The following is a 27632-nucleotide window of genomic DNA, read 5'->3' on the forward strand; positions in this document are numbered from 1 at the left end:
CACATAGGCAGTTTGAGACACATTCTTTATTAGAAAGCAACACATTATGAATACTACGAACACTGTAAACATGCCGCAAAGAAATGCATCTCGTTGTCAAGGAAGAGAAATCATGAAGCAAGTGGTTCTTTCAGTACTCAGCTTTCAGAAATGGTGTTAGAATACAGACAGAACTAATGAACAGATTTTAGCATTTCAACTGATCACACACCATCTTAAGTAACACAGAATTGAAAGAACCTTGTCCATTTAAGGGTTAGTTTTATAATCAGGTAACAATAAACCCTGAGTTTAAGGGAGTCTCCACACACTTAGTTTTGGACAAAGACTAATTGCAGTATACCCAGACTAGAAATCTTAAGGACCGGAGTTTTTATTCCAGCTCAGGCTAATGGCTTTATTTTGCTATGTAGAACGCTGTCAGAAATGAGTGATTGTCCGTCCGCTAGGAATTCCAAAAGGTCAATCCCATTTTAGGTTACAAGTGAGAGAATACATAACTTTAGTTCATAGCAAAGAAAACCAGCTTCCTGTAAAGTTTAGAAAGAATACCAACTTTGACTTTTTACTACCATACAATATATCAAGAGGTCCATATTAATAAATAACAAGCGACTTAAACTAAAAGTTGCTCTGGTTCACTTCCAAGTTTTGTAGGCTTGCACTCATCTTTACATGTGTCATAGCAGGCGTATGATTTAAATACTTATAGCTACTATTTAATAAGTAGCTTTTAAAAACTACTCCTTTATACTTACAATACCATGGAGTTCTGCGACTTTGCTGCATAGATCAGGACGTCGCTTCTGAATGGCCAAATAAAAGGGATTTTTCAAGATATCTTCATCATACATAGCCATATGGACTTCAGATATTCCAAGGAGATTTTCTAAAATATGTATGGAGAATGGTTAATGCATTATACATACATGATACCTGTTAAAGCATAGTATTTGGGAATACCTAGGGGGCAGTTTGATTTCTCTTGTCTAAAAGGAAAAAAAGCAGCTTCAGGTCTTGATATAAGCAGCCAACGCATGCTTAATTAGTAAGAAGGTAACTACAGCTACCCAGAAGTTATTCAAGGTTATTTCCTACTAATATAAATTTCCATTTACACAGTTATCCTCATAATGTCTCCTTAGGCCTTCCAGGTGTTGGAGTCTAACAACACATGATATGTTTGGACAAAACTTAGAGGAGGACAGACATTAAGATCTATATTATTACCACTTTGATTCACAAGCTAACTGGCACTGCCAGGGCCTAAAACAAGCCAAGAGATAGAAATGAACAGCTTGTTTACAGCAGGTTCTACTGCACCACAGGACATTAATGCTTTTGCAGGATGCTCACATGAGCCTTAAGACTCACCTGCACAGGCGTTACTGACTGACACACATCAATGAGACACCCCGAGAGTAACAGGAACCTGTGTGTAAGGCAATCCTCAACTTTCCAGGGAAAGGTACAGGAAAGAGGTACACCAAGGAGATATGAATATCCATGCCATCATTAAAGAGTCACTGTGAAATGCATCATTTGTAGTAATTTCTACTCCTGTGGAAAAGTCTCGATGATCTGAGGTCAAGCCAATACATGGCATTTGGTGAAACAGTGAGCAAAAAAGTGACTGGAGACTAAAAACCCAACTTGTTGGCTTCGGAAAAGCTATCGCTAGGTGTGTCGCAGGGAAAGGATGATCTCTAGAGACACTACACCCTCAACTGCTTGCTTCCTCAATTCTAATTCTCAATAAAAAAAACAAAACAAAACACTGTGACACATCCTAGGCACAAGGGCAGGAAAAACTGTAATCGGTCCGATCTGGACTAACTTCAGAATTCTTTTACTCAGAGGAATTGAGATTAACAGGTTTACAAGTGCTTAATTAACTAGTCTGTTCTAAGTCTCTTCCCCTCATCCAGCTTCCCTTAGGAATCAACAGAAGCTGCATGATTCCTCGTGCAATTTCAGCTACATGTCTTAGGAAAGGGTGAGAAGAGCAGAACATGAATTTGTGCAAGCCACCCTTACACTATCAGTACTCCCCTGTTTTCTTAAATGTAGAATTACATCTAACACATTATTTGCTCCATGTGAGCTTCCTATGCTTTTTCTGTAGTACCTGTAATATCTTACTATCTAACGCTCTACTGGTACTAAAAATGACCTTCTCTGTAGGTCATGGAAAAGACATGAAACCATCATATGGCAGTTTAATAGAGTGGAAAAACATACACCCAACTCACACAGATTTTTAGATAGCCTTTCAGTTTCAGCTATGCTCATAACTGACCTATAGTCTGTTAGCTGATCTACAGTCTCGTCCCTCCTCATAATTCAGCACAAGGAGATCTCCCCCACAGAGCTAAACACAAACATGATGGGCTAAAGCTGCAAGCCATTTCCACTATAAACTTATCACCAGCTACTTACAGCTTGGACAACCTCAGCCAGAACCACTGAAGTTTGGCAGCGAAGAGCAGAGTCTTTCTGTGAGGTTCCAGGTAAAATGATTCCTCTGCTTTCAAAACATACAATAGAACTTAGAGCTTCTATAAAAGAATACTAATTCATCAGTCCCAAAACCTTGTTGTTTGGAGCACAGACCTGAAGTGTGCTTACACAAAGGGGAAGATGTTTGCTCACTGACACCCTCAGAAGACTAGCCAAGTTCAGCAATTACAGGACTTCCAACCTAGAAATACAGCTTCACACAAGCTCTGTCCTACCACAGTGCCTTGGAAAACAGGATGGTCACCAGCGGTCCCACAGCTGATGATGGTTATAAACACTCCCTGGCAGGCAGCTGCAACCCACCTTCAAGCTGTGGACTTCCTCAGCCAGTGGTGGGGAAGGAGAAGAGGCCATGCCAGCTCAGCGGCAGGCCTGCTGCAGGAACACAGATACCTCAACACAGATCCTCAGAACATCAGGGCCAAGGCAGACCTTAATAAGCAAGACTAGTTAGCTACAAAAAAGAATCCTGCCTGCTGAGCAGCTGGCTAGGCCGCAATTCCAAGCAAGATCTTAAATGACTGCACCTTACAGACCAAACATGAATCAGTGACAATTTATTATATATCATAAGTCAAGCACCAAACAGGGCTGTATATACACATGCGTGCAACCTGCAAGATAGTGTGCCACAGCAAGACTTATTTTGGAGTCCTACATCCTTTTTTGGGGTCCGCACTTCAGAGGGGATGAACTGTCTGGAGGAGAACCTGCAGTGAGAAAGGTGAGAAAGCCCTAGAAGCAGGATCCAAAACATTAAATCCAGCAATGATGTTTATGCTGAAGAAACTGCAGGAAACGGAAGAATTTTTTCTCCCCCTAGATGGATCAAGCTCTCAGTGAAGGGCATTTTTTCCACATCAGTAGAAGAAATAGGCCTTAGCTGAAGAAAACAAACTCAGATTACAGATCAGGAACACCCTCCAAAAGAGAAGGTAAACACATGTTTTAGATTGCTTGGCAAAGCTATTAAGTCTCTCACATTGTAAGTCTTTAAGAAGCTGTTAGACAAACCTCTGCTAGAGGTGATAACGGACATAGTGAAGCCAGATTATACGGTCCCTCAAGGCACTTTCCAAACCAAGCTTTTATTAACGTAGTTGGCCCACTGAGTCATCTTCATCTGCCTTTTTATCTGGTGAATTCATGGTCAGTATCTGGTCAAGTGGTCAATGAGACTGCTGTGGCCCTCCCCAGGGCAGTGATGGAGAAGATATTGGCACATCAGATACTGTGCCAGGGGAAGAGCACATTGACACGAGGCAGCCACACCAAGCATGAGACTGCAGAGACAAAACCCCAGTGCACAAGTGTTTCCAATCACTATAGCTACATTGCCCCCTTTTCAGCTTAACAAATCTTTAAGTCCAAAGAGTTCTTCCCGTGATAGGAAGGGGAAGAGATGAACACATTCCACAAATCCTCCTCATCCAGAAACCTATATCTCACTATCAAAAAAAATGGTAAGCTTTGTCTAGGAAGGAATTAAAAACAAGATTTAATTCCCTGGCAAAAAAGGTGGAAGTAGTTTATGGGAGGAGGGAAGCTCACACAGAAAACCTGAACTTATGAAGCTTCCTGTCTATATGATCAATGTAGGTCTTAAATCATTGCCTGCACCTGAGAAAAACCTCAACAAGCAGCTAGAGTACTTCAAGAATCATTTCAGTTGACAGATCATCACAGGAAGAGCTTGAAATTATAATCTTCAGTTCCTGGTTGACGAGTTACATGCCACAAATAACTAGTTTTAAAACACTTAGTGTCAGCCATGTAAATTCTTTTACTACGGAACTACTGACAGGATTGAATTGTGCTTGAGAGTTCCAGCAAGAAGTGGAAAGAAACTGCATTCAAACATTGAATTCTGACACTTTAGCAACTGTAATGCAATTAAGATGCCATCACCATGCTATACCCCAATAAGGAAGCTAAAACTTCTAGTTGACATGGGTATTTGTCACCCACCTTGAGCAGAAGCAGATTGCGAGCTCTGAACTGCTCACCGCGTGCATGTTCCTACACAGCAGGAAATAACCACCACTAGCCAAATTTGTACCGTTCTGAGAATCACAGTTCTGAATTTCCTTCCCTTTTCTCTTTCCCTTACCCCTGCATCTACCCAGTGCTACGTTAGTGGAAAGCCATCACATGTGATTAAAATGTGGGTATGAAAAAGAAAGGGTGGAAAACTTACTAACTGAAACAGTTAAGTTACTGTATTCACTTGGAGCTCCTTCACCTGTCCATAGCATTCTACAGAGAGACAGAAGTGTGGATCTAAGCCTTCTACAATTTAAGTAATTACAAAAAAACAAAGGCCTTTATACTAAACTGACATAGATTAAGTCTATAGAATCAAGAGAGAACATTAAAGCTTCCCCAGATTTTGGCCCAGGCATTTTTGAGATTAAGTCCACCCCAAACATTAAATGCATCTGAAAACACTGGCTAATGCATTGCTGTAATTCTAGGAACGCATTAGAATACTCTGTTGAGAGTTTGTTGGCAGAACACAACATCCAACTTCAGCCTAATTTAACTTGGGAGGGGGCAGCACCAGGGGGGATACAGACTTACTCTTCTAGTTTAACCTTGGACAGCTTTAGATTCACAAACATTAAGAAAGCAGGACATGTACAAACCCTTACATACATTACCAGAACTATTAAATGCTTAACTGAAAGCCCACTAAAAATTACCATAGACCATGTTTACTATGAAATTTATTAAATTCTATCATGCTGAGCTGTAAAGCAATACACAAGTACTAATTTGTATAAAAGATTTAAATGGAATCACTGAAGTGTGTGGCTTCATGCCTGTAAACACAGAAATAGCACAAGTTGCTGGAAGAACAGAAGCTAGCTGATCAGAGAATCTAATAAGCATGATGTTACTGCTTTAAAAAAACAAAACCCATAATCATAACCTTAAAACAGCCAAATCCTTTCTATATTAAGAACAGAGTGATAATTCTAATGATACAATTAATGGTACAAGGGATAGCTAAAGTGAAAAACATACCATGGAATCTAGGCACGTCACTGTTTTCTCCAAAACAATGGTCTTAATGACGTTTGGTACTGAAAACAATGAGTAGGACTTAACTATGACAGTTCATTTTGTCATTGATGGTGTTTTCCTTTAGAGATGATCAAGTAAGGTACCTTTTCTAGACCTATGAGTTTTCAGTTCCTTTTAAGAAGCATTTTGGAATTTAGACAAACAACCATTAAAGTAGGAGATACCATTGTATTCGCATTGTTACTTGGCAGTTACATCCTGTCCACATTCAAGTGATACAGCTATTTACTCAATTCTTGGGCACATCATCTTCTGAATGTGCCGTTATATCACTATTAAAGACCTAACAAAATATACTGCAGAGAAAGTGTCCTTCATAACAGAATTAGGGATTCTGTATACAAACACTTCATATTTGATACTGAACAGTATAAGATTCTGAGTTTTCACTAGAGCATTTTAATAATACTTTGGCAGAGCAAAGACGGCAAAACAGCTACCAAAGTTGGTAAAAATTATTAGCCTAGTTCAGTAACCTGAAATCTTTCCAGGAAAGCAAGTCAGGGTATTACACTGAGATGCTAACATGAAGCACATCAGCATCCTCTCCCCAAACGTACAGCTACAAAGAAGCACAATGCCACGTTCTCCAAAGTTTTCCAACACCAGATCCATTAGCATGTCGTGTTCAAGCAGCATAAATTCACTGAATTTTGCTTCCATAGCAATACTGTGAAGTTTCACCCCTCCTTAGTTTTACACATCATGAATTTCATCTTAGCTTGCAGAGTCTACAACAGTGACAACTAAGGCTTAGTAAACCAATAACTAGAATACCACCTGCTGAGAGGCTAAAATATTGAGAAAATCAGAACACGCAGCAACTTATTACTCAACTACAAGATATTTCGCTCAGAGTAGCAGACAGACATTTCTGATAAAGTCCGTATGCGTATTTATCACACTAGCCAACTGCAGAACTCTGCAGAAAGAGTAAGAGTAAGCAATTGTTCCCCAGTTCTAAATGGCTTCATTTGGCATGGTTTGTTTTTTTTTTTTGCTTTGGGGGGGTTTTGTTGTTGTGGGTGTTGTTTTGTTTTGGGGGTTTTTTGGGGGGTTTTGGGGGGTTTTTTTTGGGTTTTTTTTTTGTTTTGTTTTTTGTGGTTTTTTTTTTGTTTTTTTTTTTTTTTTTTACACAGAAGTACTTTTTTCCCCTCTTTAAGAGCTCCGCTTGTTAGCAAGAACAGCTGAAGATAAGCATATCTTAAAGCACTTTGCAAGCAAACAGGAATCTAATAGTGGAATTTAACTAGTCTCAGTCCAAATAAAAACGTAGTTACCACTTCAGCCACTGTTTAATCTGGACTATTACTCCTCATATTTACCCAACTTACAGGCAAAGGTTACAATCTGGACTTGAGCCCTCAAATCAGCATTCACCTCAAAATTAAAACAAAAGATCCTTTCTCAGTTTCTGAGCACACAAGAAACCTTACTCCCTCCCCCAGAGACGACCACCACTGAGCATCTTACAGAAACCAGCCGAGATGTTCCAGTGCATCTTGCTCACCACATGGAGCAAAGGACACAGTCTGCTCCCACAGCCCTTTTAGACTCTGCTGCAGCATATACTGGTTTTGTGGACGTGAAGTGTGCCAGAATAACACCTCTGAATTATCACATTACAGAGTGATGAATTTGTATCAGTCAGCTCAAGGCTCCCTAGCAGCCAGGGAAAAGCTAAGTTTTATGATCCCAGAAGATCAGTCTGAGAGTGATGGAACAGGCTCTGGAAGGGAGGGGTCAGCAGCATTCCAGGAAGATGCTCATTTCCCTCTGCTCTCCCCTTCAGACACACATTTCTTCCAGTGAAGGGTTATGAGCTGGCACAGGATCCCGTGGTTTTGATTTTGCCTCTGCCTAACACTCCCAAGCCCTTTTTAGGCCCAACAACTCTGGTTTTCCTGCCACCGCTCTCACCATTCTCAGGCACACCGCCCCCAGAGCCCCTCCAGCGCCCACCAGTGCTCTGCAGACAGATTTCTGTCAGTTCCTCACACGGCTTTCCATTGTGGACTTCACCTCATAAACTCTAAGACTCAGCTCAGTCTCAAAAAGTAGTAAGAAGGTTCATCCTTTGTATTTTAACAGTTTATTTGCACCGTAGTTTGATGTGGACACAGTCTTACTTGTCTCAGACTTGAGGCCAAAGAACACATTGGCTTGGCTCTCCACAGTCACTGTTTCTTTCCTCCAGAGAAAGTACATTTTAATATGACTGTCTCAGCCTTCAACAGGCAAGCTTCCCACTTTTATCCCGGCACTTCCACTGTTTCTGAGATAGTCTCGCTTGTCATTAGCTGAGTATTAGGAACAAGCTGTATTCTCCTCTTCACAGCAGAAGAGAGACTAGATTCCCAATTCTTGCAGGTTTAGAAATCTACTGAAGTAACTGCAAAGAATTTTCATTCTTTGGCTTACCACTATTAAAGCTGCGCTAAGTTCTCAGATGGAGAGCCCCAAGCTATTCACAAGGAAGCCCTGGAACACAGTGCTGAGAGTGCTGATCAGCGAACCACATAAACAATTACAAGGAACATGTTTAGAGAAAAAACTTTAACAGAAAGTACAAAGTTCCCAAAACAGCTTCTCAAACAAGCTCTGAATATTAGTGAGCAGTATTTACCTAAAATTCTACTTAAAAGTTTATTACAATGAGGATATAGCATTTAACAAGTAGTGATGTTCAAGCAGCATCACAGAATACTTTGCAAACATTTTTAAAGGTACTGGAATAATAAGAATATGGTCATTAACAACTCTTGCAAGAAAGTCTTTCCACAGAACCAGGAAACAGACTTCTCGTCCTACTCATTATACTGATTCCTAATTCACTTCTAAGCACTTTCACACTCCATCCTAATAGTTTTCCCAGGACAATATTTTAACTAGTCAGCATCTTGCTTGAAAGCAGTATCAAGATTTGGATTTTCAGAACATCATGCCTGCCTGACAGACTCCAACTTTTTTAAGAGTTTCTACAATCTACCTGAATTGGCTAACTGCATGCAGCTGACCTTAATTTAGAACTAGTCTAAATAACAGCCTCTTTCTTCCCACATGACACACCTAAAGATGTATTTAGGCATTATCTGATGCTGATTATAACTGCTGCCACCTTCAGGTTTAAGTACTCACATGTTCCCCAAGCATCACCCCCTCTTTCCACTTTTCAGCTTCTGTCAGAGAAGCAGTTTCAGGATTCTGATGCACCACAATGAAATATATGGCAGGGTTTAAACACTGCTACTATACACACACAAATATGCATAATTAGTTAGCAATAAGCTTAACACTTAAGTCACACAGGACTCCAGATTCGAACCCAGAGCTAATCCTTTTTCCACCTGACAGAGATTAAGCAATTATAAAGACTTCACTTATAATCAGGTCAAAATCATCCTGTATTTCTTTATTCCTACAGGGAAACAGGCTTTATCGATTTGCTGCTTCTAGGCTACTGACACACAAATTGGTAGCCAGCTACTCAGTTTGCTCCGTAGTAACTTGGCAATGTATGGAAGTTAAAAGGCAGTTTCTTCCACAGGTGGCAACCTGCAGCAGAAGCTATGTATATGGCTTAGAATTAGGGCAAAAAAAAAAAAAAAAGAGTCAGTGGAGCCCAAGCTACCAAGATCCAGAAGAAGGAGCACAGTCTGGACAAGGCTTCTGGGGCTGGGCTCAGCCCCAAAGCCCGTCTGCCCTGGCCCTGCTCCCCACAGCAGGTCATCCTGCTGCGCTACCGGGGGGGCACAACAAGGGGTAGGGTCACGCTCCCCCTTCTCTCGGGGACATGCCTTCACATCTTTTTCAAGACACTGCGGCACCAGAAAACCCCTCAGATCTCCGCAGACACAGGGGCACGTGCAGCAGACGACACTGTGGCACGCAATGGCAGAGACACTCCGTGTGCCGGAGACACCGAGCTCCGTGTACCGTGCGGCGCTGAGCGTCGCCCCGTCTGCCCCCCGAGCAGGCTCAGACGGCCCCAGCACGGCGCGGTGCCACCACTGTCACCGTGCTGCGCTTCAGCGCCTTCGCAAGGCTCCTCCCAACGAACCTGCGACCGGGGAACGGCCGCGTTTCCCGGATCTCTGACCTCTGGCCGCTCCGGGCGGCACCAGCTCCCCCCACACCAGAGGGGGCGGCGCGGCTGAGGCTCTCCCCCGCTGTGCCCGCGAGGCGCTGGCCACACCGCCGGCAGCCCCGGCCCCGCGCCGGAGCCCGCACAGCGGGGCTGAGGCGGTCCCGCACCGCATTACAGGTGTCTCCGCGATGAAGGAGCGGGGTGGAGGGCAGGTGCCAGCCCGGCGGCGCCCGGATGGGGCGGGAGCGCGCCCGGCCCGGCCCCCGCCGCAGGCCGCCCAGGCGCGGAGCAGGCCGCGGCCGGCAGAGCCCCCGCCCGGCCCTGCTGCGCCGCCCTCCCACATTCCGGCGGGGCGAGAGGGCGCCGCCGGGGCCCACCAAGTCCCGCGGCGGGGCGGCGGCCGCCCGAGCGGGCCCCGCCACCGCGGGGGCGCCCGCGGCGGGAGCGCTACTTACACCGACAGCATGGTCTCACCTGGCCGCCGCCCCGGCCCACCTCCCCCCCGGCCGCCCCGCGCCTCAGCCGAGCCCTACCGGGGTCCAGGGCGGGCCCGGCACAGCGGCGCCGCACGAAGCCAATGGCCGGGGAGCGAGCGAGGAGCTGGGCAGCCGCCGCGGGGTCGGGGCCTCGGGAGGCGGAGCCTGCGAGGCCTTATAGGGCCGGTCCGCCGCGCTCCCCGCCCGGCGCCGTCCGACTCCGCGGGCGCCCAGCCGGCAGCGGGCAGGGGCGGGCGGGGGCAGCCGGTGCCCGGCGCTCGGTCTCGGGAGCGTTATCCTTCCCCTATTTTAATTTCTTTATTATTTTTTTTTCGCCCGGGTGTTTGGCACGTTTCGAAAAGCGGCGCACGCCGGCTGGAAGCCCTGGCTGCCGTCCAGCGCGGCGCGGAGCGGGCCGCCCCGGCTCCCGGGCGGGGAGCGATGCTGCCGGCCCCCCAGGGCACCCCGCCGCCCGCCCGCGCTCCCGGAGGCGCCTGAGCCGCCGGCCGGGGCGCGAATGGAGGCCGAAGGAGCCGCCTGCCATGTGCAGTGGTAGCGGGCGGCCTCGGCGGCGGCCCGGCGGCGCAGTAGCGGCGGGACCATGGTGAAGGAGGAGTGCAAGGCGCTGCTGGACGCCCTCAACAAGGTGACCGCCTGCTACCGGCACATGGTGCTGACCATCGGCGGCACCTCGGACTCCCAGAACCTGCGTGAGGAGCTCAAGAAGACCCGGCAGAAAGCCCAGGAGCTGGCGGTGGCCAACAGGAACAAGCTCACCACGGTCCTGAAGGACAAAACCGTGAGTAAGGAAGATAAAGCCGAGTTCGAGAGGCTATGGGTGATTTTCTCCACGTGCCTAGAGATCCTGGAGATCGACATGAGGAGAGCCCTGGAGCTGGGCCACGAGTTCCCACTAAACGTCCCCAAAAAGCACCTGATCCAGACAGGCATGAGTGGGGGAACCTCTGGCGTGGCCGCCAGGGCAATGAGCGTCCAGAACATGAAATACGAGGCCGAGCACAATATCGACGTGGTGGATTTGAAAGACCTCGAGAATGAAATCAACCAGGTAGGAGAGATGATGTACGAGATGGAAATGAAGGTCAATGTCCCCCAATGGACAGTGGAGGCTAAGCAAGACCCAGGGGCTGAACTAAAATCCACCATCAGCGTGGGTGCTTCTTCCATCGGCATGATCTCTGTGGAGGAGAATAAATCCTTCTGCGATATCAGCAAAGTCCTAGCTGGGATTATTTTCTCCGCGGTGCTCATTATTGCCATCGTCCTGGCCGTCTGTGTGGTAAAACTCTCTTAGGGCGGTGCAGGCTCTGACAAGAGGGACCCCCCTCCAGCCTGTCCTCGGGGTGTTTCACACCCCACCTTTCATTTCAGGATGGGTCACTGGGATGAGCTGAGAATTTAAACCTAGCACTTGAAAAAACAAAGCAGAACTTTTGCCTCTTAATATCCTAAAATGCACGGTTTGTTTCTTCTTGCTTTCTGAACAAAAGAGATGCAAATCCGCCTGCAGAATAGGATGTCTTCACTGGCTGGACTTGTAATAGTTAACTATGAAGTATCAGGGTATTATCACTACTGGCTATAACAGGGATTTGTCTGCTATTAATAGATCCCTATTCTCAGAAGTCTGTATTTTTTGTTCTTGAATAGGCTTTAGTGTTTGCTGCTGGTCACTGTTTACAGTGTTTGAGAGTAACACAGATTTGGAGGCTAACATGGATATTTTGTCCGACAAAGTGAATAGAATACTTTTTTTTTTTCATCAAATACACAAAATATTATTTCAGTGGAGGAAAAGAGGAAGGATGAAAACCCCGGTAAAAGAAGTAAACAACCTCTATTTTAGATAAGTTAATGGTTGAGGAGGGGGGAGGCATGGAGGAGGATGGAGAACACTGAACAAGCAATGTTTGATACCAAATACTGCTTGTTGATTTAAGACCCCAGTACAGAACCCAGTTGCATGGGTTGGCACAGCATACGCGAATGACTAATCGTTTTCCAAATCCAGAAAGAAAAACGGGAGAGTTGCATATTCAGAAAAATACTAGCAAGCTTCATGGTTCTCGTCCACATTTACCACAAATTTGTCTTCCCTTGCAGAAAGGCTGATTCTTGTCACTGGTTCAAATTTTTCTTTCTGTAGAAGCAGTTTGCACTTCACAATTAACTATGAAAATAGGAGCAATAAATCTACCCACAGCAGGAGTGGTAATTTTTGAAAATAGATTTTGGCAAACAAAAATTATGTCAGGTTAAAGCAGACCTTTCTAATAATCCAGAGAGAGATCCCCTCTCCTGTTGACAGGTGGGGATTGATGCCTCTGTACAGTCACATTTCTGCAAGCTCCTGAATTCTTTGCAGAAATCCAGACGAAGCTAAAAACATGTCTCAGTTTTATATTTCATTCGTGTCTGATTAATCATTTGGGAAACAGGAAGCCTGCAGGATTGGTCCAATTTGATACATGGCGAATTTGGGAGGTAAATGCAAGAGCAGCATGAAACTCTCCACTGCTTCCCTATGAAATTGTCAATGTTAAAATGTAAAACTGAGGGGACAGATGCTGACTTTGCAGAGAAGCTCTATAACGTTCTGTAAAAGGACCTATGTATTACAGTGTTTACTATGTGACTTCGGGGAACGTCCTCCGCTACTGTGAACACACACTGTCACTTGGATGCTTGGTATATACTTTATAGTGCCATAGGTGTATGAGGCACTACACAGGTAAATATAGAGAGCCTGTAATACGGGGGGTTAATAAGTTATTATTCTTTTGCATTGATTATTATGGACACATTATCAAAAAGTAACAATCATTGGACATGTTTCTTGAAGTTACTAGGCAATAGTCTTCATGCTTGTTAAATAAAATTATGCTGATAGCATTCATAAACAGCTATTATTTTTGAGTTAAGAACTAAGCATACTTTGAAAAACCACAGCAAACAGTTTTTTCTTTAAAACTTAAGAGAAGTGGATTTGGGCAGAAAAAGTGCATGACAAATTTGAATCCGGTCACTTATTAAGTGAGAAAAAAAATAACGTGAGGAAAAACAGCAAGTGGGGGCCTGAATGAAAGGCTGTAGACTATTGTTATGTTGAAGGATAATGAGTTCTGCACATTGATCCAGTCTAGCTCCATTCTGCTGGGAATTCAGTTACGTAAGATGACTCCACATTCCTTTCTATTGTATTTCACGTGTTCCATAGAATGTGTTTTATACGTAGTTAATCTAGGTTCGTAGAGACCCCCAGCAGCATTCTAACAAGGTCCAGCCTGTATTTATAGGTGCTACTGTTTCAGTCTGTCCAGACAAGGTGTAATTGCTGTGTGTTCATTTAAATGAGAAGACCTCCTTCACAATCATATTGAGTGAATATATTTATGGAAAATACAGCAAAAGCTGCAGGAGAATGTACACATTTGGATTGCCACCGCTAGTCGCTAAGGATTCGTGGGTATTTTCACTCTTGTGCTCTCCTTTTACTTAGTTCACAGGGAAGTGGATAACAAGCTGGATTCTGAGAACTCCATGTTCCTTTTGAAATCAGCTTGTTTAACCACGTGTTCTGTAAACCCAAGTAACGCAAGTCTGGTTTCTGGTGGATAAGTAAATGGTAACACCTATAGCATTCACTATCTTGTATCTTGGTATCCTGAAGTGGGTGTACTGTTTATCCACAGTTAGTTGCATAGAAGAATTTTTACGAACAGGTAATCTCATCTTCAAAAGCGAGCCTCAGTGAGTTGGTAAATTGTAAATTTTCAGTCCGTTGCATTTTTTTTTAATTTGGATTTTTGGATACAGGACTCAAAGAATTCATATAAGTGGCCTATAATTATGTCAGTCTTGCTTCATTATGAATGTGCACACCATTAGTATTTAAAGGACTGGACCGTGGAAAAATAATGTGTTTTCAAATCTTAAGACAGAGCTGGCTGCAGATACATTCATCATTAGTTTGTTCCTAAAAATCTGTATCATCTTATATTTAGGCGATCTAAGATTAATAGATTAAGTAGAATTCTAACAGAGGACTGGCACCGTCTAAATGTATAACATTGCTGCCATTAATCTCCTACACTTGATACAAGTGTATGCTCAATGTGACAGAGTTCAGGCACAACAGCGCACAAAATCGAAGCAAGATAAAACCACCATTGCCCAAAAGTACTGATGCCTCTTTTAAATTAAGAAATAAAGAGATGATGTAGATTTGCAGTCTTCATTTTCTTTCCCCGCTGGATGCAGCTGGAAGGAGACTGGAAATGCTATTTTTATAAGTGGAAAATGGGAAGTCAAACTTCAAAATACTCGATTTAAATAGCATGATGAAAATGCAAATACTCTCATGCTGATGAGTGAATGAGAATGTTATTGTGTTTTCAGTACAAATGAAGATGGTCATTGCTTAACTTCAGTGTTGTTCTACTACGGTTCTTTTGTCTTTATTCACAGGATACACATTAAATTTGCTGTATACTAAAATCTTATTCCATACTTGAATTACACTGTTTTTGCCTGTGCATGGGTGGTATTTTCTACACTTTGAATAATTCAAACTTGTTACGGTCACTATTTATTTAACTTAAAATAAAGTACGTTCTTACAACTTACTGGTTGGCTTGCAGCAGTAATTAAAACCAGACAAAAACTGGAATATTAATACAGCTTGTCAGGTAAGCTCTTCTGAACAAAAAGTTCCTATTTCCACGACAGGAATAAAAGCAACACGCTAAGCCCTCTCATTACACTTTTCTTTACATAAATGCACCCTTCTCAAGCTCCCAAAATTGAATATAATGATATATCTTAATTTATGCTGCAAGGGAATCAATAGTCTGAGAAGTCAAGAAATCTCTGCCTTAGGAAGTGCCTACAATAACGTTTACGATAACAGGGATGACGTTGCCTTCAGCAGCAATTGTTCAGTGCTGCTGAGTAAAGTACAGATCCTTTGGCCTGGGCAACTGAAAACTAGAGAACTTACTAGACCAGACTGACGTATTAGCCCCAAACTAGGCCCCCTTTCAGCCAGCAAAGCTCGCATTTGCTTTAGCAAAAGATATACACAACCCAAGGAGTGTGAAATGTGGTCCTGTGGTACTGATAGCAACAGCAATCAACAGTTGGGTCAAACTGTCAGAACTGCATCTGTTAAATGCAGCAATTTGTAACTTTATTCCAGGACTTCCAGCCTTTCAGCATAAACCCCCTCTATACTCTTTACTAACTAAAATGCTTACTAACTAACTACTAAAATGAAGACAGAACCATAATTAAAGTGATTCTCCTTATGTTGCAAACAACGTAACACCAAATTTCAGCATCACTAGTAGGAAATTAGTTTCAAAATTCTTCATATAAATACAAATATTTTTTACATGAATGCAATTATTTAAAAACAGACTAAACGACTGATGTCATTAGCTTTCGGATTAAAAATTAAACACATGCTTATTGTTTGTGGCCTGAAAGGATTGGTTATAGGCTTTCTTTTCCTTCTCTTACAAGGTTTGTGTTGTTTATGTACATTTTCCAGAAATACTTTCTACTTAAGTGCTAATGGAACTCCTCGTCAACATATTTACCCTTCACAGATTTTCATTATGTAAAATGTCATTCAGTAAGACCACTGGATTACAGATCTCTAAGTGCTTTCTCTCAATACGATTATGTAAGTCTTTTAATGCAGGAAGAGATCTGGACAAAATAGTAGCCTACGTGTGAGCGGCATTTGCTATGGTAAACATACAATAAAAGTGGGATTAGAAAAGAATGTTTTCCATGTAAAATTATCTGCATGTGTTGAGGAAAGGACAAGAAAAGGAAGGAGATGGATGTATGTAGTAAATATGTCTTCATCTTACATTAGCAAACTATGCTTTTTGTTAAATATAATAGCATCACAACACTAAACTATAGCTTCTCTATAAGAAGGTGGTATCGTCTATCCAGTAGGACAAAAAATATATAATATCCCTGAGTGGAACTAACCATCTATTCTCTGATTAACTCAATACACTGTAGGAGTAAAAATATTCTTATTTGCTACTTGTTGATAGCAATTTTACAAGAGAGCCCTCTTCCCTCTCTGTTTCACACTACAAGGGACTTGCTGTTAGCAGAAGGTGGTCCCAGAAGGCTGGATTCCATCGCCCATCCTGACAGCTTGCTGCTGCAGCGCTGTGATGCGGTTGGAAATGCAGCTTAATCGGCTACCGCTGATTAAACCTGCAGAAAGGAGAAAAGTCATGTGGCATTTAACCAGCATGAAGGCTCTGCTGCATTGTCTCATCCAGCCAAGTACAAGTGTTTCATGCTGGAAGCAATGTGACTTTGTAGGAAAATACAAATAAAATACAGCATCTCTGAAAATCTGTCACCCACAGACACTACTCAGCAAAAACAATTGTTTATTGCTTGGTTCCAGTAATTTTGTCATAAAGTTTCCAGTAATTTTGTCACTGTTGTTTTCCTAAGTGTTAGAAATCGACTTCTTGAGCCTCTACAGGGCCAGGTGGTTTGTCTTGGTTTTGTCTGGACTGCACTGTATGTTTTCTTTTATTTACACTGTATTGCATGACATTATCTATCACATACTTACTAATAACATCTCCACCAAGTTAAACTAACAAATCCTCTAAAAGCTAGTTCTAACTCAAGTGCGCAGAAATGGAAGTCACAACCACAGTACAAATATGTGGTCTGTCATTTTGGTCAGTTTTCCACTATGCATTAAAATAATCACTAAAGTCTATGATCAGTCAAGTCTGTCTCACACACACAAATGTTCAAAGATAATCACTCGAACTCATTGATGCATCACAGTGTTAAGGAATTACATAGCCTAAAACATGACTTCAAACTTTGGGGAGTTTTTGTAAGAATAGTAAACGTCAGGTCATACAGCCATGTGTAATTGTCTTGAGAAAAAAAATATATTTAAAAATTCAAATGCAATTCCTTTGCATGATCTGTAAGAATCTATATATAAATAGCATAAACCTTGGGGGAAAAACAAGTGAGAAAGGTGGAAATGAGAAGACAAAGGAAAATATTTAACTATTTATACCATATAAAATGACTGAGGAGTACCAGACACACCAAACATGATACTCCCTTAGTAACCTAATCGAATATGCTAATTGCATGTGTAACTTTATATATAAATACACATTTGACTTCTGGGTCCTAGAGGGAGCGGTCTGAATTATTACTCATAAAAGACATCACTACTCAGTTTAGTGAGAAATTACATGTGTGAAGAGTATTCATGTAATTAAAAGCTGCAGAATTAGAATCATAATTTCCATTTGCATAAAACATGTAATCCATTATGTGTATGTTGGAAGTAGAACATTTCCAGTTGTTAATACTATCTGTAACCTAGTTTTCTGATCTGCTTTGATTTGTTGGAATATTGTTTTGCATGAAGGTGACTATTTTTTATTTTTCTTTTTAGTCACTCTATATAATGGTGCTATAATCATAAAACCGCATGTCCTAGATTAAACATTTATTCACATTTTAGACACAATACTTGGAAAACTATACAGTGAACAATCGATCTGCTTTTTATATTTTTCGTTGAGTCTGACTATTCATTTATATGAGCTAAACAATCTAAAAGCTTTAGAATGTCATTCTGAAATAAGCCAGTTTAAGAAATAGACATGCTCAGTGAAATCTCTTAATTTTTTTATACTTGAGGTTGTAAAAATTTGTTCGATATAGTAGACACTACATCTGCATGGGGACAAAGCTTTTACCGGCTGCATATAAATTAAGCTAAGAACTGACTTAGTATAATCATCTCCAACTCACAGGATAGCACGTAAGCCAAATTAAATTGTGAAGTAACAGTGGACCTTGTCTTTCATCTGAAGTTAATTATTACACTGATGGGGTCTGCACTTATCTGTATGTGCAAAATAATTTATGCAACAATATGACATAAAGGAATCAAGTCGTTCTATTGCTAAGTATTCTAATCACACACACAAAAGACCAGAAAGCTAATTTTACAATTATTTCTATATATCTAGTAACTTGTATATTTTTTCTTCAAACAAAGCACTATTTTCTCTTTCTCATAAGCAGTAACTGGAGAGAAAAATGTTGAAGTAACCTCCACATTGCTGAAATATGATCCCACAGCGAATTACTATCAGTGCAAATAATGTTACAGTGTTTGATTTGAAGTAACTTCTGCACCACTTCAGAAGGGTTTATTTTTCAATACTGCACAATCTGGTTTTGAAAACAACCTGAAATACAAGAGAATTTGGGGTCCATTAGGTTAACAGTTGTATCTTCTGTCATACAAGAATTATGAAAGGCAGTCAAATTCTTAAATTTCCTAGCAAAAATACTTTTTTTTTAATCATTAAATCTGGAGGGGACCTCTGACTCTCCAGCCTTCTCTCTTACATCTTATGGAGTGGCACACGTATCTCTAGCTAATTGTTGCTATTTTCTCCAAACTGAAGTCTCCTGTATTCCTAGCCTACAGACTGTCCCTGGAAGCATAATGCCAAAGCCCAGCTGAATGTCAAATGCCCTTGTGCTGGAATGCTTATACTACAGTAATGGAATAAACTAATATGCCTGGTTTAGGATTGTCATTCCTGAGTAACGGATTTTCTCTGATTTTCCATTCTTTCTGAAATCACTCCTGACACTATATAAATTTTAAGTGCAAGAGAGATGAGCTCTGCATTTTAGCAGAATATATTGGAGAAAGAAGTCATCCAAGTTGGAGATGAAAAAATTAAAACATGCTTTATAGATAACCTTACATCTAGTCTGGCTTGAAATATTTTCTATATTCATTGAGCTATCTCCAGCAAGTTAGCTATAGCTCTGAGCAAGCAGACAGATGCACACTCACAGCACTTATCCTTTATTAGTAGGAACTGGAAGCGGGTAAAACATCCCTTTGCATCCTTGATCTTTGCTCACAGAGTTCCCAAGCGTCAGAAACGCTCAGTTTCCCAGTGTTCATCCTTAGAACCTCCTGCCATCTCTCAGACATTGTATTTTTGGCATAGTAGGACAGTTTTGTATATGTGCTGGTATGGCAACTGATTCGGGAATGATGCTATTCATTATTGGTACACGAGTACTTTCTACTTAAAATGCCTTTATGCTGAAAGGATCTGACATAATGGACCTGAAATCTGTCTTTCAATGAACCATCAAGCTCATTGGACATTAAATCTTGAAAAAAACCTCAGTAGTTTATTAATATTTCAAAAGTAAAGCAGCTTTTAGGAAAAGCACATTCCTAACAAGATGTACACTTAACACGAAAATAGGTAACTAGACCAAGAGCGCAAAAGGCAAACAAATACTTAGTGAACATAATGATTTTAGGTTCAAAATGCCTTCTACTAGGAAACAGGCGCATTAGTGAACCTTATGCTTCCATTGCCTAAGATGGTAATCACTGCTGAGCAACAATGATTAAATTAGTATGAAAAAGGAGGCTAGAGTTACCACATGTCTATTTGGTCACGAGGCAGACAAGGAGAGGGAGGGCAGACTTGCCTGTTGTCCGGCTGTACTGCAGCTGGCTCTGCCCCAGTTTCAGCGCCAGGGGCTGGCTGCTCTCTGCCGATGGCAGCCCAGCGCCAGGATGGGCTCGTGGCCCAGCTGCATCGGTGCAGACCTTCACCGAATTTTTGGGTTTGTAATATAACATATTCTGGCATCCCACTGCTTCAGTAGCCTCTACACAACATTTCAGTTACAGTGAGCCACATCTCACAGGCATTAAGTACACGCTCAAATAGAAAATAAAATGGAGAAGTTGTCAGAGGCATGTGCAGGTATGTGCTATTTGCCAAATGGAAGCTAGCAAGAGGATTATGAACAGGAGGAGGATTCTCTATGTTACACACAAATAACATTCTTACAAAATTTCTCAACCCGTGTCATCAGCTTTCTTCTGCTTAATCTCTGTGCAAATTAAAAAAAAAAAATAAATCTATGATGAAATTGAGGAATCAAACCCAAATGTTAAATTAACAAAATAAAACGTTTCCTAAAGTGAACTGTCCGTTCAAAGGACGTTTTCAAGGTTTTGCTATCTTGCCTGACTGTATCGTTTTTTTCCAGGTAACAAGGTACTTAAAAGCCTCAGAAGAGCTCTGTAATAAAAATTAATTAAAATTCTACATACTCCTCCCCCCTGAAGCCTACCAGAAGAAATTCAAACAACTTGGAGCATGACACATTTAATTAAAGACCTAAAAAGGTTTTTGTTACCAACACGCCTTGATGTGTACTTGAGATAGGGAGGTTTGCAAGGCCAGCTGGCGGGTCAGCAGCGGCGTTACCACCGCAAACAGGCGCCCTCGGCCCCGACCCTGTGCCGACGTCTGGCGTGTAACCAGTCCCTTCAGCAGTACTCGGGAAGGCTGCGGGCTCCTCGGTTTATTCAACGCGCGCATCTTGTCGCGCTGTGAATGCACGCAACGCTACGAAGCCTCGGCAAGGGAAAACTACTCTATAGTTTTTCAAGCAAGTTGACAGCCACCGCCTCGTTCGCCTCCGCCGTTCGCCCTGCGCCTGCGAACGCTCTGCATCTCCTGAGGCTTTTGCCCCCGAGGACACTATTACCGGCTCGGGGCTAGCCGGGGCCGAGGCCGCCCTGCCCCTGACCGTCCCCGCGCCGCCGCCGCCCCGGGCGGGCCCGGTCGGCCCTCCGCTGAGCCGCCCGCCCGCCGGTGCAGTGTCTCCTCCGCGGGCCCAGGCGGCGGTGGCGCCCGGGCGGCCCCGCGGCCCTGCCCCGTCCGCGCCGCTGGAGATGAACTCGAGCCTGCGGCACTGGCGGGAGGCGGCGACGCTGCTGCTGGCGGCGGGGAGGCCGGGACCGCCGCCGCGCTCCCCGCCTGGCCCCTTCGACTATGAGCTGCTGCTGCTGCAGCGGAGCCCGCGCAGCGGCTTCATGCCCGGCGCCCACGTCTTCCCGGGAGGGCTGGCGGAGGCAGCGGACTTCTCGGCCGAGTGGCTGGGGCTGCTGCCCGCCGCGCCGCTCTGCGGGCTGCGGCCCGTCAGGCCACCGCCTCCCGGGAGCAGCCGAGCCCCGCTCTTCGCCACCGACCGGACGCGGCTGGGCTCGCCGCTGCCGGGGGAGGTGGCCTTCCGCATTTGCGCCATAAGGGAGACTTTCGAGGAGGCGGGAATCCTGCTGCTGGTGCCGGGGCGCGGCCCGGCCCCGCCGCTGCCCGCAGAGCGCTTGCCCCCCGCCGCCGAGCTGAGTGAGTGGCGACGCCGGGTGCAGCGGGACCCGCGCTGCTTCCTGCAGCTGTGCCGGCGGCTGGGCTGCGCCCCCGACATCTGGGCGCTGCAGGAGTGGAGCAACTGGCTGACCCCCGTCAGCAGGGCCGGCGGCCGCCGCTATGACACGGCCTTCTACCTGTGCTGTCTGCAGCAGCGGCCGCCCCACGCCTCGCAGGACGACCAGGAGGTGACAGGCGTCCTGGTAAGGGCGGCGCGGTGCGGCCCCGCCGCGGGGCACACGGCACGGCGGGGCGAGCGCTGCCGGGGCGGACAGCGGGAGCCCGCCGGGCCGCCTCCAGCGCGGATGAACGGCCGAGCAAAGGGCCAGCGCCCAGGCAGGCTGCTGGCCAAGGGGCTGCTAGCTCGCCCCTTCACGGCCACCCTTGCCTCGGTACAGCTCTCCTGTCCCCTGGCCCGTCCCGCGGCTCTCGCCGCTGGGCGTCTTGAAGGGCATCGTACGTGACTTTTATGGCGTGGGATGTGTCTCACGGCAGATCATTTTCTCCTTGAATTACAGCATCTTTCAAAGGTGCATGACAGTCACTTCTCACCCGTCCATCCACTGCCGTTACAGACCTAACACGAGGCGCCCGGCGGACCCGGGGGTACCCAGGGGGTGTCCCGGCAGCAGGCAGCAGGTGCTGGTGGCATCTGTCTTCTCGGGTTACTTGGAACCTTCCCAGTAACATGCAAATTGTTGAAACAGTGGATTATTAAAAACATTTGGGGGCTATATTGATTTTTTTTTACCTTTTTTTTTTTTAATTGGAGAGGGTAAAAATAAAAATCTTCATGAAGTAACTTATTAAAGACAGCCGAGGGTCGGGCACATTAGGGTCTTTAAGTTTTTCTAGAATTCTAGAAGTTTGAAAGCAAGTTAGTAGATGAGAAACCGGACAGTTCTGTAAAAGTTTACCTAACAATTTTGCTATTACTGATGTTTCTGTATTTATTTTTTTAACAGATCTTGCTACAGAAATGTAAAAGTACTCAAGATCTTATCTTCAAAAGAGTTCATGTTTGTTATAATTTTGTTATAAATCTTCTGCAAATGCTTATGCACACATTTATATTATCAAATTCAGCATGTGAGGTGAAATGAAGATTACTAATAGTTTAAACATGCCAAACACCATAATGTTTAAGCATGAATAGCTGGGTGTTCGTGCTCTGAAAACTATGTATACAGGAAGCAGACGTTTAGAGGTACTTTGAATTCTTGAAGCATCAGTAGCAACCTCTGTTAACCAAGTTCACATTGAGTTTAAGGTTTTCTCTTGTTTCAGTAACTTTTAGTCAGGCCCCTGAAGCATGTCTCAATTTTAGTTTCCAAACTTGGCATGCCTACCTACTTATTTTTATAGGATAAAGAGTAATTTTTATAGATTGCTTTTATTATGTTTTTTCAAATTTTTAAAATTTATTTTTGTTGTTATTTTGGTATAGTTTATAGATGGATTTTAGTGTTTTCAGACAACTTGGACTGTTTCAAGCTCTTTTTTCTGTAGAGACTTCCTTGCTAATGGCTTTTAAAGTTACTTTCTATCTGCTGAAGAAACCATTATTTCAAGGCTTGTTTTCATCTTACAGTGGTCATCGCCTCCAGAAGCCATTGAACGCTTTAAATCTCAGGAAATATGGTTTGCTCCGCCTCAGTTCTATGAATTGTGTAGGCTGTGCAACTTCTCTTCGCTCCATGAGTTACACAAGTTCAGCTCTGACCGGGCTCTAGAGGGATGCGAACGTTGGATGCCTGTGATGTTAACTGCTTCAGATGGCTACATGCAGATATTGCCAGGTAAGAAAACAGATGAAGGTTCTTTTAAACAGATAAAAGCTTGGGAATCGATACCTACTCAACATGACATAAACCAGTCTATAACTGTAAGGAAAATATTCTTTTAAGTCAAGTTACTGCATGCTTTTTCTACTGTTTGGCCTCCTTCTTTGATAGAGTTCATAATGGCTCCTGTCAGACACCAGCTACTGAATCACAGACAGCATAGTTATTTCGGTACTTGCTCATAATCTCGTTGTCTCATATGGTTGCTATTAATGTTTATTTATGAAGAAATTCTACCATTTCAACTTTTTTTTTTTAATGTGAAGGATTACATTAGAACTCCTCCTATTTAGTCCTTTTCAGTGGGAATTCAAATTTCTCATTTCCTTCAGTTATCTGCTTGCCTTTCTAAGGGCAAGTGGATCAAGCCCAGCTGCAGTATCAGTCTTCACAACAGCAGTGACAGGGCCACGATCTACAAAGATACACTGATTCATTTTCCTCCTACCCCTTCTCCTACTTGAATTCTCTCTCACTTCATAATCATGTACACTTTTACCTTCTCCTTAGAAAAAGCTGCATCTACTATTAATTGTTTTCTGCTTTTTTAGTTTGCCTTTCACTGTGCGTTCTCCTGTCTTTCTTTTGGTCACAACTGACCTCAATAATTTCTGTATTTGTGGTATATTAGCATTCTTGCACAAAAGTAACGTGTTTATCTGTCAAAACACTGCTTTCTTCAACAAAACAGAACAAAATAACAGTTTCTATTCTTAATTCTACCATAGCCTACCTTTATACACTTGGAAAATTATTTGTCGCCTTCTCCGCCTATTATATAAACTCATATCTGACAAGGCTGTGATTATAGCATATTAGTATTATCCAGAACACTAGAACATAAAAATCAACACCTCGAATGTGCACTGCAGTGTCACTGACAGATACTTCAGAAATTTATGACTGTATCTTTAAATCTAAAGATGTTTAAAGGCAATTTACTTTTGTACTGTGAAACACGTTCCCACTGAGTTTCATGTCCTGATAAGTATTTAAAAAATTGCTAGTTTCACTCAATCAAAAGGCTGAAAAACAAGGCAGGCAATGTGTAACTAAAACTTTTTTTCTGCCCCCAGGAGATGAGTTATATCCAGAAGATCCAGATTATACGGGAGAAAAGAAAATAATCATGTCAACAGATAAGAAGGTTGAAGATCTCATGAAAGAGGGTAGTGTATTTCACAGGATAGTAATAAAAAACATCAACGATCTTGCTGTCTATGTTAATATTCAAGCAAAATATAAACATAAGAATCCAGTCATGATAAACTCTCGTTCAGATTACAATAGCAGATTATAATATCTGTTTGGTTTAAAGCTAGAATATTTTTAATTACATAATACTCACTGTGGTTTTGTCCTTTCTAACCATTGCCAAATTGTCAGGAAAATATTCCTTTGTCCTATCAGAGCATTTTGTGTGTGTGGTTTATGAGATTTATGTGTACTTAATTCTTTGAGTCTTTGGAACAGCACAGTTGTGCCAGTTACAATGTTTAGAAACTACTGAAAATTTAACATAACCATCAACTTAATTATTAAATTAAATGTGATTTGATGGTAATTATACTGAGCCATTACCACCTTATTCTACTTACATATTAATTGCAGAATATGCTGTAACACTGATCTGTTGGGTCACGCAGGTCCTTTTCTCACTGAAAATTTAAGTAAATATTATGTTCAAGACAAGTGTGTTTTGAGTTGAAGAATTCTATCACTACGCTTTGCAAAGTTATCCATGAGACTACTGTAACGTGTGTCTAGGAATGAATGAAATTTCCCATTCCATATCTGCTGACATCTCCCAGTCTATTCTTTCTTTCATTTTTGGTAAAACCAGTGTATATGTGTTTATAGAGATTGATTAGCTAAAGCTCACTTTTTAAAAAAAGTATTATAAAGTTAAGGTTTATATTAAATATACCTAAGTTATTTCTACTCATGGTAATCTACTCAAAACTTTACAATCTTCAAAGGTAGAGATAATTTAGACAAACTAAATCATCTATCAGATCGAGTGCATTCTCAACATTCTTTTTATTCATGATAATTTTTAATATTCCAGCTGTTAGCACTTAAACACGTTAAAAATTGCTTAGCTCCAAACAGATACCACTAACAACTTCAGAGAATAATGCACTATCTTGGAAATATGTACTTCCATTTTTCAACATCCCACCATTTTACTTCTCAAATACTTTACTAAGTATATCTGAGATTTAAGAACTTCAGAGGAATGATTACTGCTTGGTTTTTTGTTTTGGATTTTTCGTTCATTGGTTTTGTCTTTTTTTTGTGCAAGAAGGGGAGTAAATGGAACAGTGATGTAAGTTCTTTATCGGGAAGAAGAATGAATGATGACTTGAGATTAGCCAGTAAAGTTGTTCAGAAAGCTTTGTTTCGGCTTTTGTTCTGTATTTCAATTAAAATCTTTTGCATTATTTTCATTCAACTGAATTGGTCTGTAGCATTCATTTGGACTGGGGGGTGGGGGGGGAAGCGTGTCCTTCTCTTCTCAGAACATGCTTAGACTGTTGTTGGTTTGGGAGACCTTGCTGAAATTTGTATTCCTCTGCTAAACATGGATCACATCAAACAGTATATGTATTATATACTGTATATTATACAGTATATTTCTTTCAGAACATTCAGGCTAACTCTGCTGAAGATGAAGACAACAGGAAAATTAAGAAAATGTAGAATAGAGGAAACAAAGAAAGTACCCTGTATTGCTGTTTTACATCTTTTTTAGCTTTTTGAGATTAACACTGGCCACTAGGAAGACAAGACGTAAAGGCATAGTTATGATCATATTTGTGGTATCTATAGTAACAAATATCTTGACTTAAAAATGATTCAGTTATTTATTCTGAATGGGCAAAGTAAGTCCTCTGAGCAATTGCTAGGCTATTTTACAAGTTACAATGAGAAGAAACATAAATCTAACAAGAAATGATTTGGCAACCTAGAGACAGGTTAGATTCTTACAGAAGTTTTTACATACCTGCATGTTGCTCTACATTATGCCACATTATGCCTTTCTAGTACAAGTTTTGCTGTGTGTCAAAACCAGTTAATTCAATACCAAATCGGTATCTTAAGTAAAGTCTGCCTCTGCATCTTTGTCTTTTAAAACTTTTTTCCCCCACCCACAGAAGTAAAATGGTCCAGTAGAGGGAGCTTGAAGGCCAAAGGACAAAAAAGTAACAAGAATGGACAAAAAAAGTTAACAAAAATATACTGTTTGTACAGAATAATGACAATCGCTAAATGTAAGCATAAATGGCTTAGAATATGCATACAGTAAATAACTTTTAATATTAAGTTTAAAATAGTGATGATTAAAGCTGTTGTTTCAAAATACTGAACCCCTCCAAGTATGGGCTTCTGCCGGAAGAGGCGGGTTGTATTTCCCAGCTGCAAGCCTCATCCCCCTTCTCTTGGGCTGGCACCCAGTCTATGCAGCCTTGCACAAAACTAAATAAAGCCTGAAACACTTTTTTTTTTTTTTTTTAAGCTTGAATGGAAAGGGTAGTATACAACAGGGTGAATTAAAAGAAGAAAAAAAAATAGCTGTTTTATCACAGAGCTCGAGATGCAAAAGGGAAGTACTGTTTTAAGGCCTAAACGCTAAGGGACATTTACAACAGCCATTTTCTGTCGCAGACATGTATCTATTTCAATAGCACAGCCACTCTCCAACAGCCCCAGGCGCTCTTTCTCCCCACATCTACCTAATCCTACACACCTTCCCAGGACACGCTCCATTCCAGACTTTGGGGCCTCAGGGGAAAACACCTGGGGCAGAAGCCCTGGCTGCCATCGCCTCACCGGGCTGGAGGCGGCCGGGCCTCGGGAAAGCACCGCCGCTGAAGGGCCGGCCCCTTCCCCCCTCCGCCGGCGGCGGCAGGCAGAGAGGAACAGTAAGACTTGCACTTACGCCTCATTTGCCACAACGATACACGTAAAGAGCCGAGAACCCGACACCGCTACACTCCGACCCTGCTCTACCGCCTCAGCGGGGAACTGCACGCGCTCCCCCGCCTGCGCGTGCGCTCCGGGAGGGGTGGGACTCCCGCGGAGGGCGGGAGGGACGGCTGCTTCTAGAAGCTTCTGAGGAGAGCGGCAGGGGGTTGGTGTGGGTCTGTAATTGGACGTTTATGGCGATGATGGTGTTGGTGACTGAGGTTAGAGGGGTTGTTTTCACTAGGAGCAGTCTGCAACTAAGGCATAGCGTGAAGGAAGGTGGTGGTGAGGTGGAAGATGGAGTGGGTAGGTAAGGTGAGGTGGAAGATGG

The 27632-nt window shown here is 42.8% G+C and overlaps 3 protein-coding genes across 7 annotated transcripts in view; 2 read left to right on the forward strand and 1 right to left on the reverse strand.

The window, feature by feature from the left end:
- ANKRD27 (ankyrin repeat domain 27) overlaps nt 1-10316 on the reverse strand; it is a 46284-nt gene extending 35968 nt beyond the window's left edge. For 2 of the 5 annotated variants that reach the window (XM_054198620.1, XM_054198621.1), the window contains exon 1: nt 759-6650. In XM_054198620.1, coding sequence (XP_054054595.1) covers nt 759-860 — 102 coding nt within the window. In that variant the 5' untranslated portion in view covers nt 861-6650. Of the gene's footprint in view, nt 1-758; nt 6651-10168 lie in introns of those variants that run through there. The other 3 variants (XM_054198618.1, XM_054198617.1, XM_054198619.1) reach the window with 3 other exon arrangements.
- Nucleotides 10317-10351: 35 nt separating this feature from the next.
- Nucleotides 10352-18012, forward strand: RGS9BP (regulator of G protein signaling 9 binding protein). Its single transcript, XM_054198623.1, has one exon. The coding sequence runs from the start codon at nt 10772-10774 to the stop codon at nt 11483-11485; it is 714 nt and encodes a 237-aa protein (XP_054054598.1). The 5' UTR covers nt 10352-10771; the 3' UTR covers nt 11486-18012.
- A 2956-nt stretch (nt 18013-20968) lies between these two features.
- NUDT19 (nudix hydrolase 19) lies at nt 20969-25787 on the forward strand. Its single transcript, XM_054198622.1, has 3 exons — nt 20969-21691; nt 23080-23287; nt 24409-25787. Exons 1-3 carry the CDS (start codon nt 21014-21016, stop codon nt 24630-24632), a joined length of 1110 nt encoding a protein of 369 aa, XP_054054597.1. The 5' UTR covers nt 20969-21013; the 3' UTR covers nt 24633-25787.
- The last annotated feature ends 1845 nt before the right edge of the window (nt 25788-27632 follow it).

Source organism: Rissa tridactyla, chromosome 4 (assembly GCF_028500815.1).
Source record: "Rissa tridactyla isolate bRisTri1 chromosome 4, bRisTri1.patW.cur.20221130, whole genome shotgun sequence".
NCBI classification, from domain to species: domain Eukaryota; kingdom Metazoa; phylum Chordata; class Aves; order Charadriiformes; family Laridae; genus Rissa; species Rissa tridactyla.

What these genes read in the sequence shown, in the direction of transcription:
- RGS9BP (XM_054198623.1), top strand. Translation starts at nt 10,772, where the DNA reads ATGGTGAAGGAGGAGTGCAAGGCGCTGCTGGACGCCCTCAACAAGGTG.
- NUDT19 (XM_054198622.1), top strand. Translation starts at nt 21,014, where the DNA reads ATGAACTCGAGCCTGCGGCACTGGCGGGAGGCGGCGACGCTGCTGCTG. An exon ending in AGGAGGTGACAGGCGTCCTG is followed by an intron (nt 21,692 to 23,079) that starts GTAAGGGCGGCG and finishes TTCATCTTACAG; the next exon opens with TGGTCATCGCCTCCAGAAGC. An exon ending in CTACATGCAGATATTGCCAG is followed by an intron (nt 23,288 to 24,408) that starts GTAAGAAAACAG and finishes TTCTGCCCCCAG; the next exon opens with GAGATGAGTTATATCCAGAA.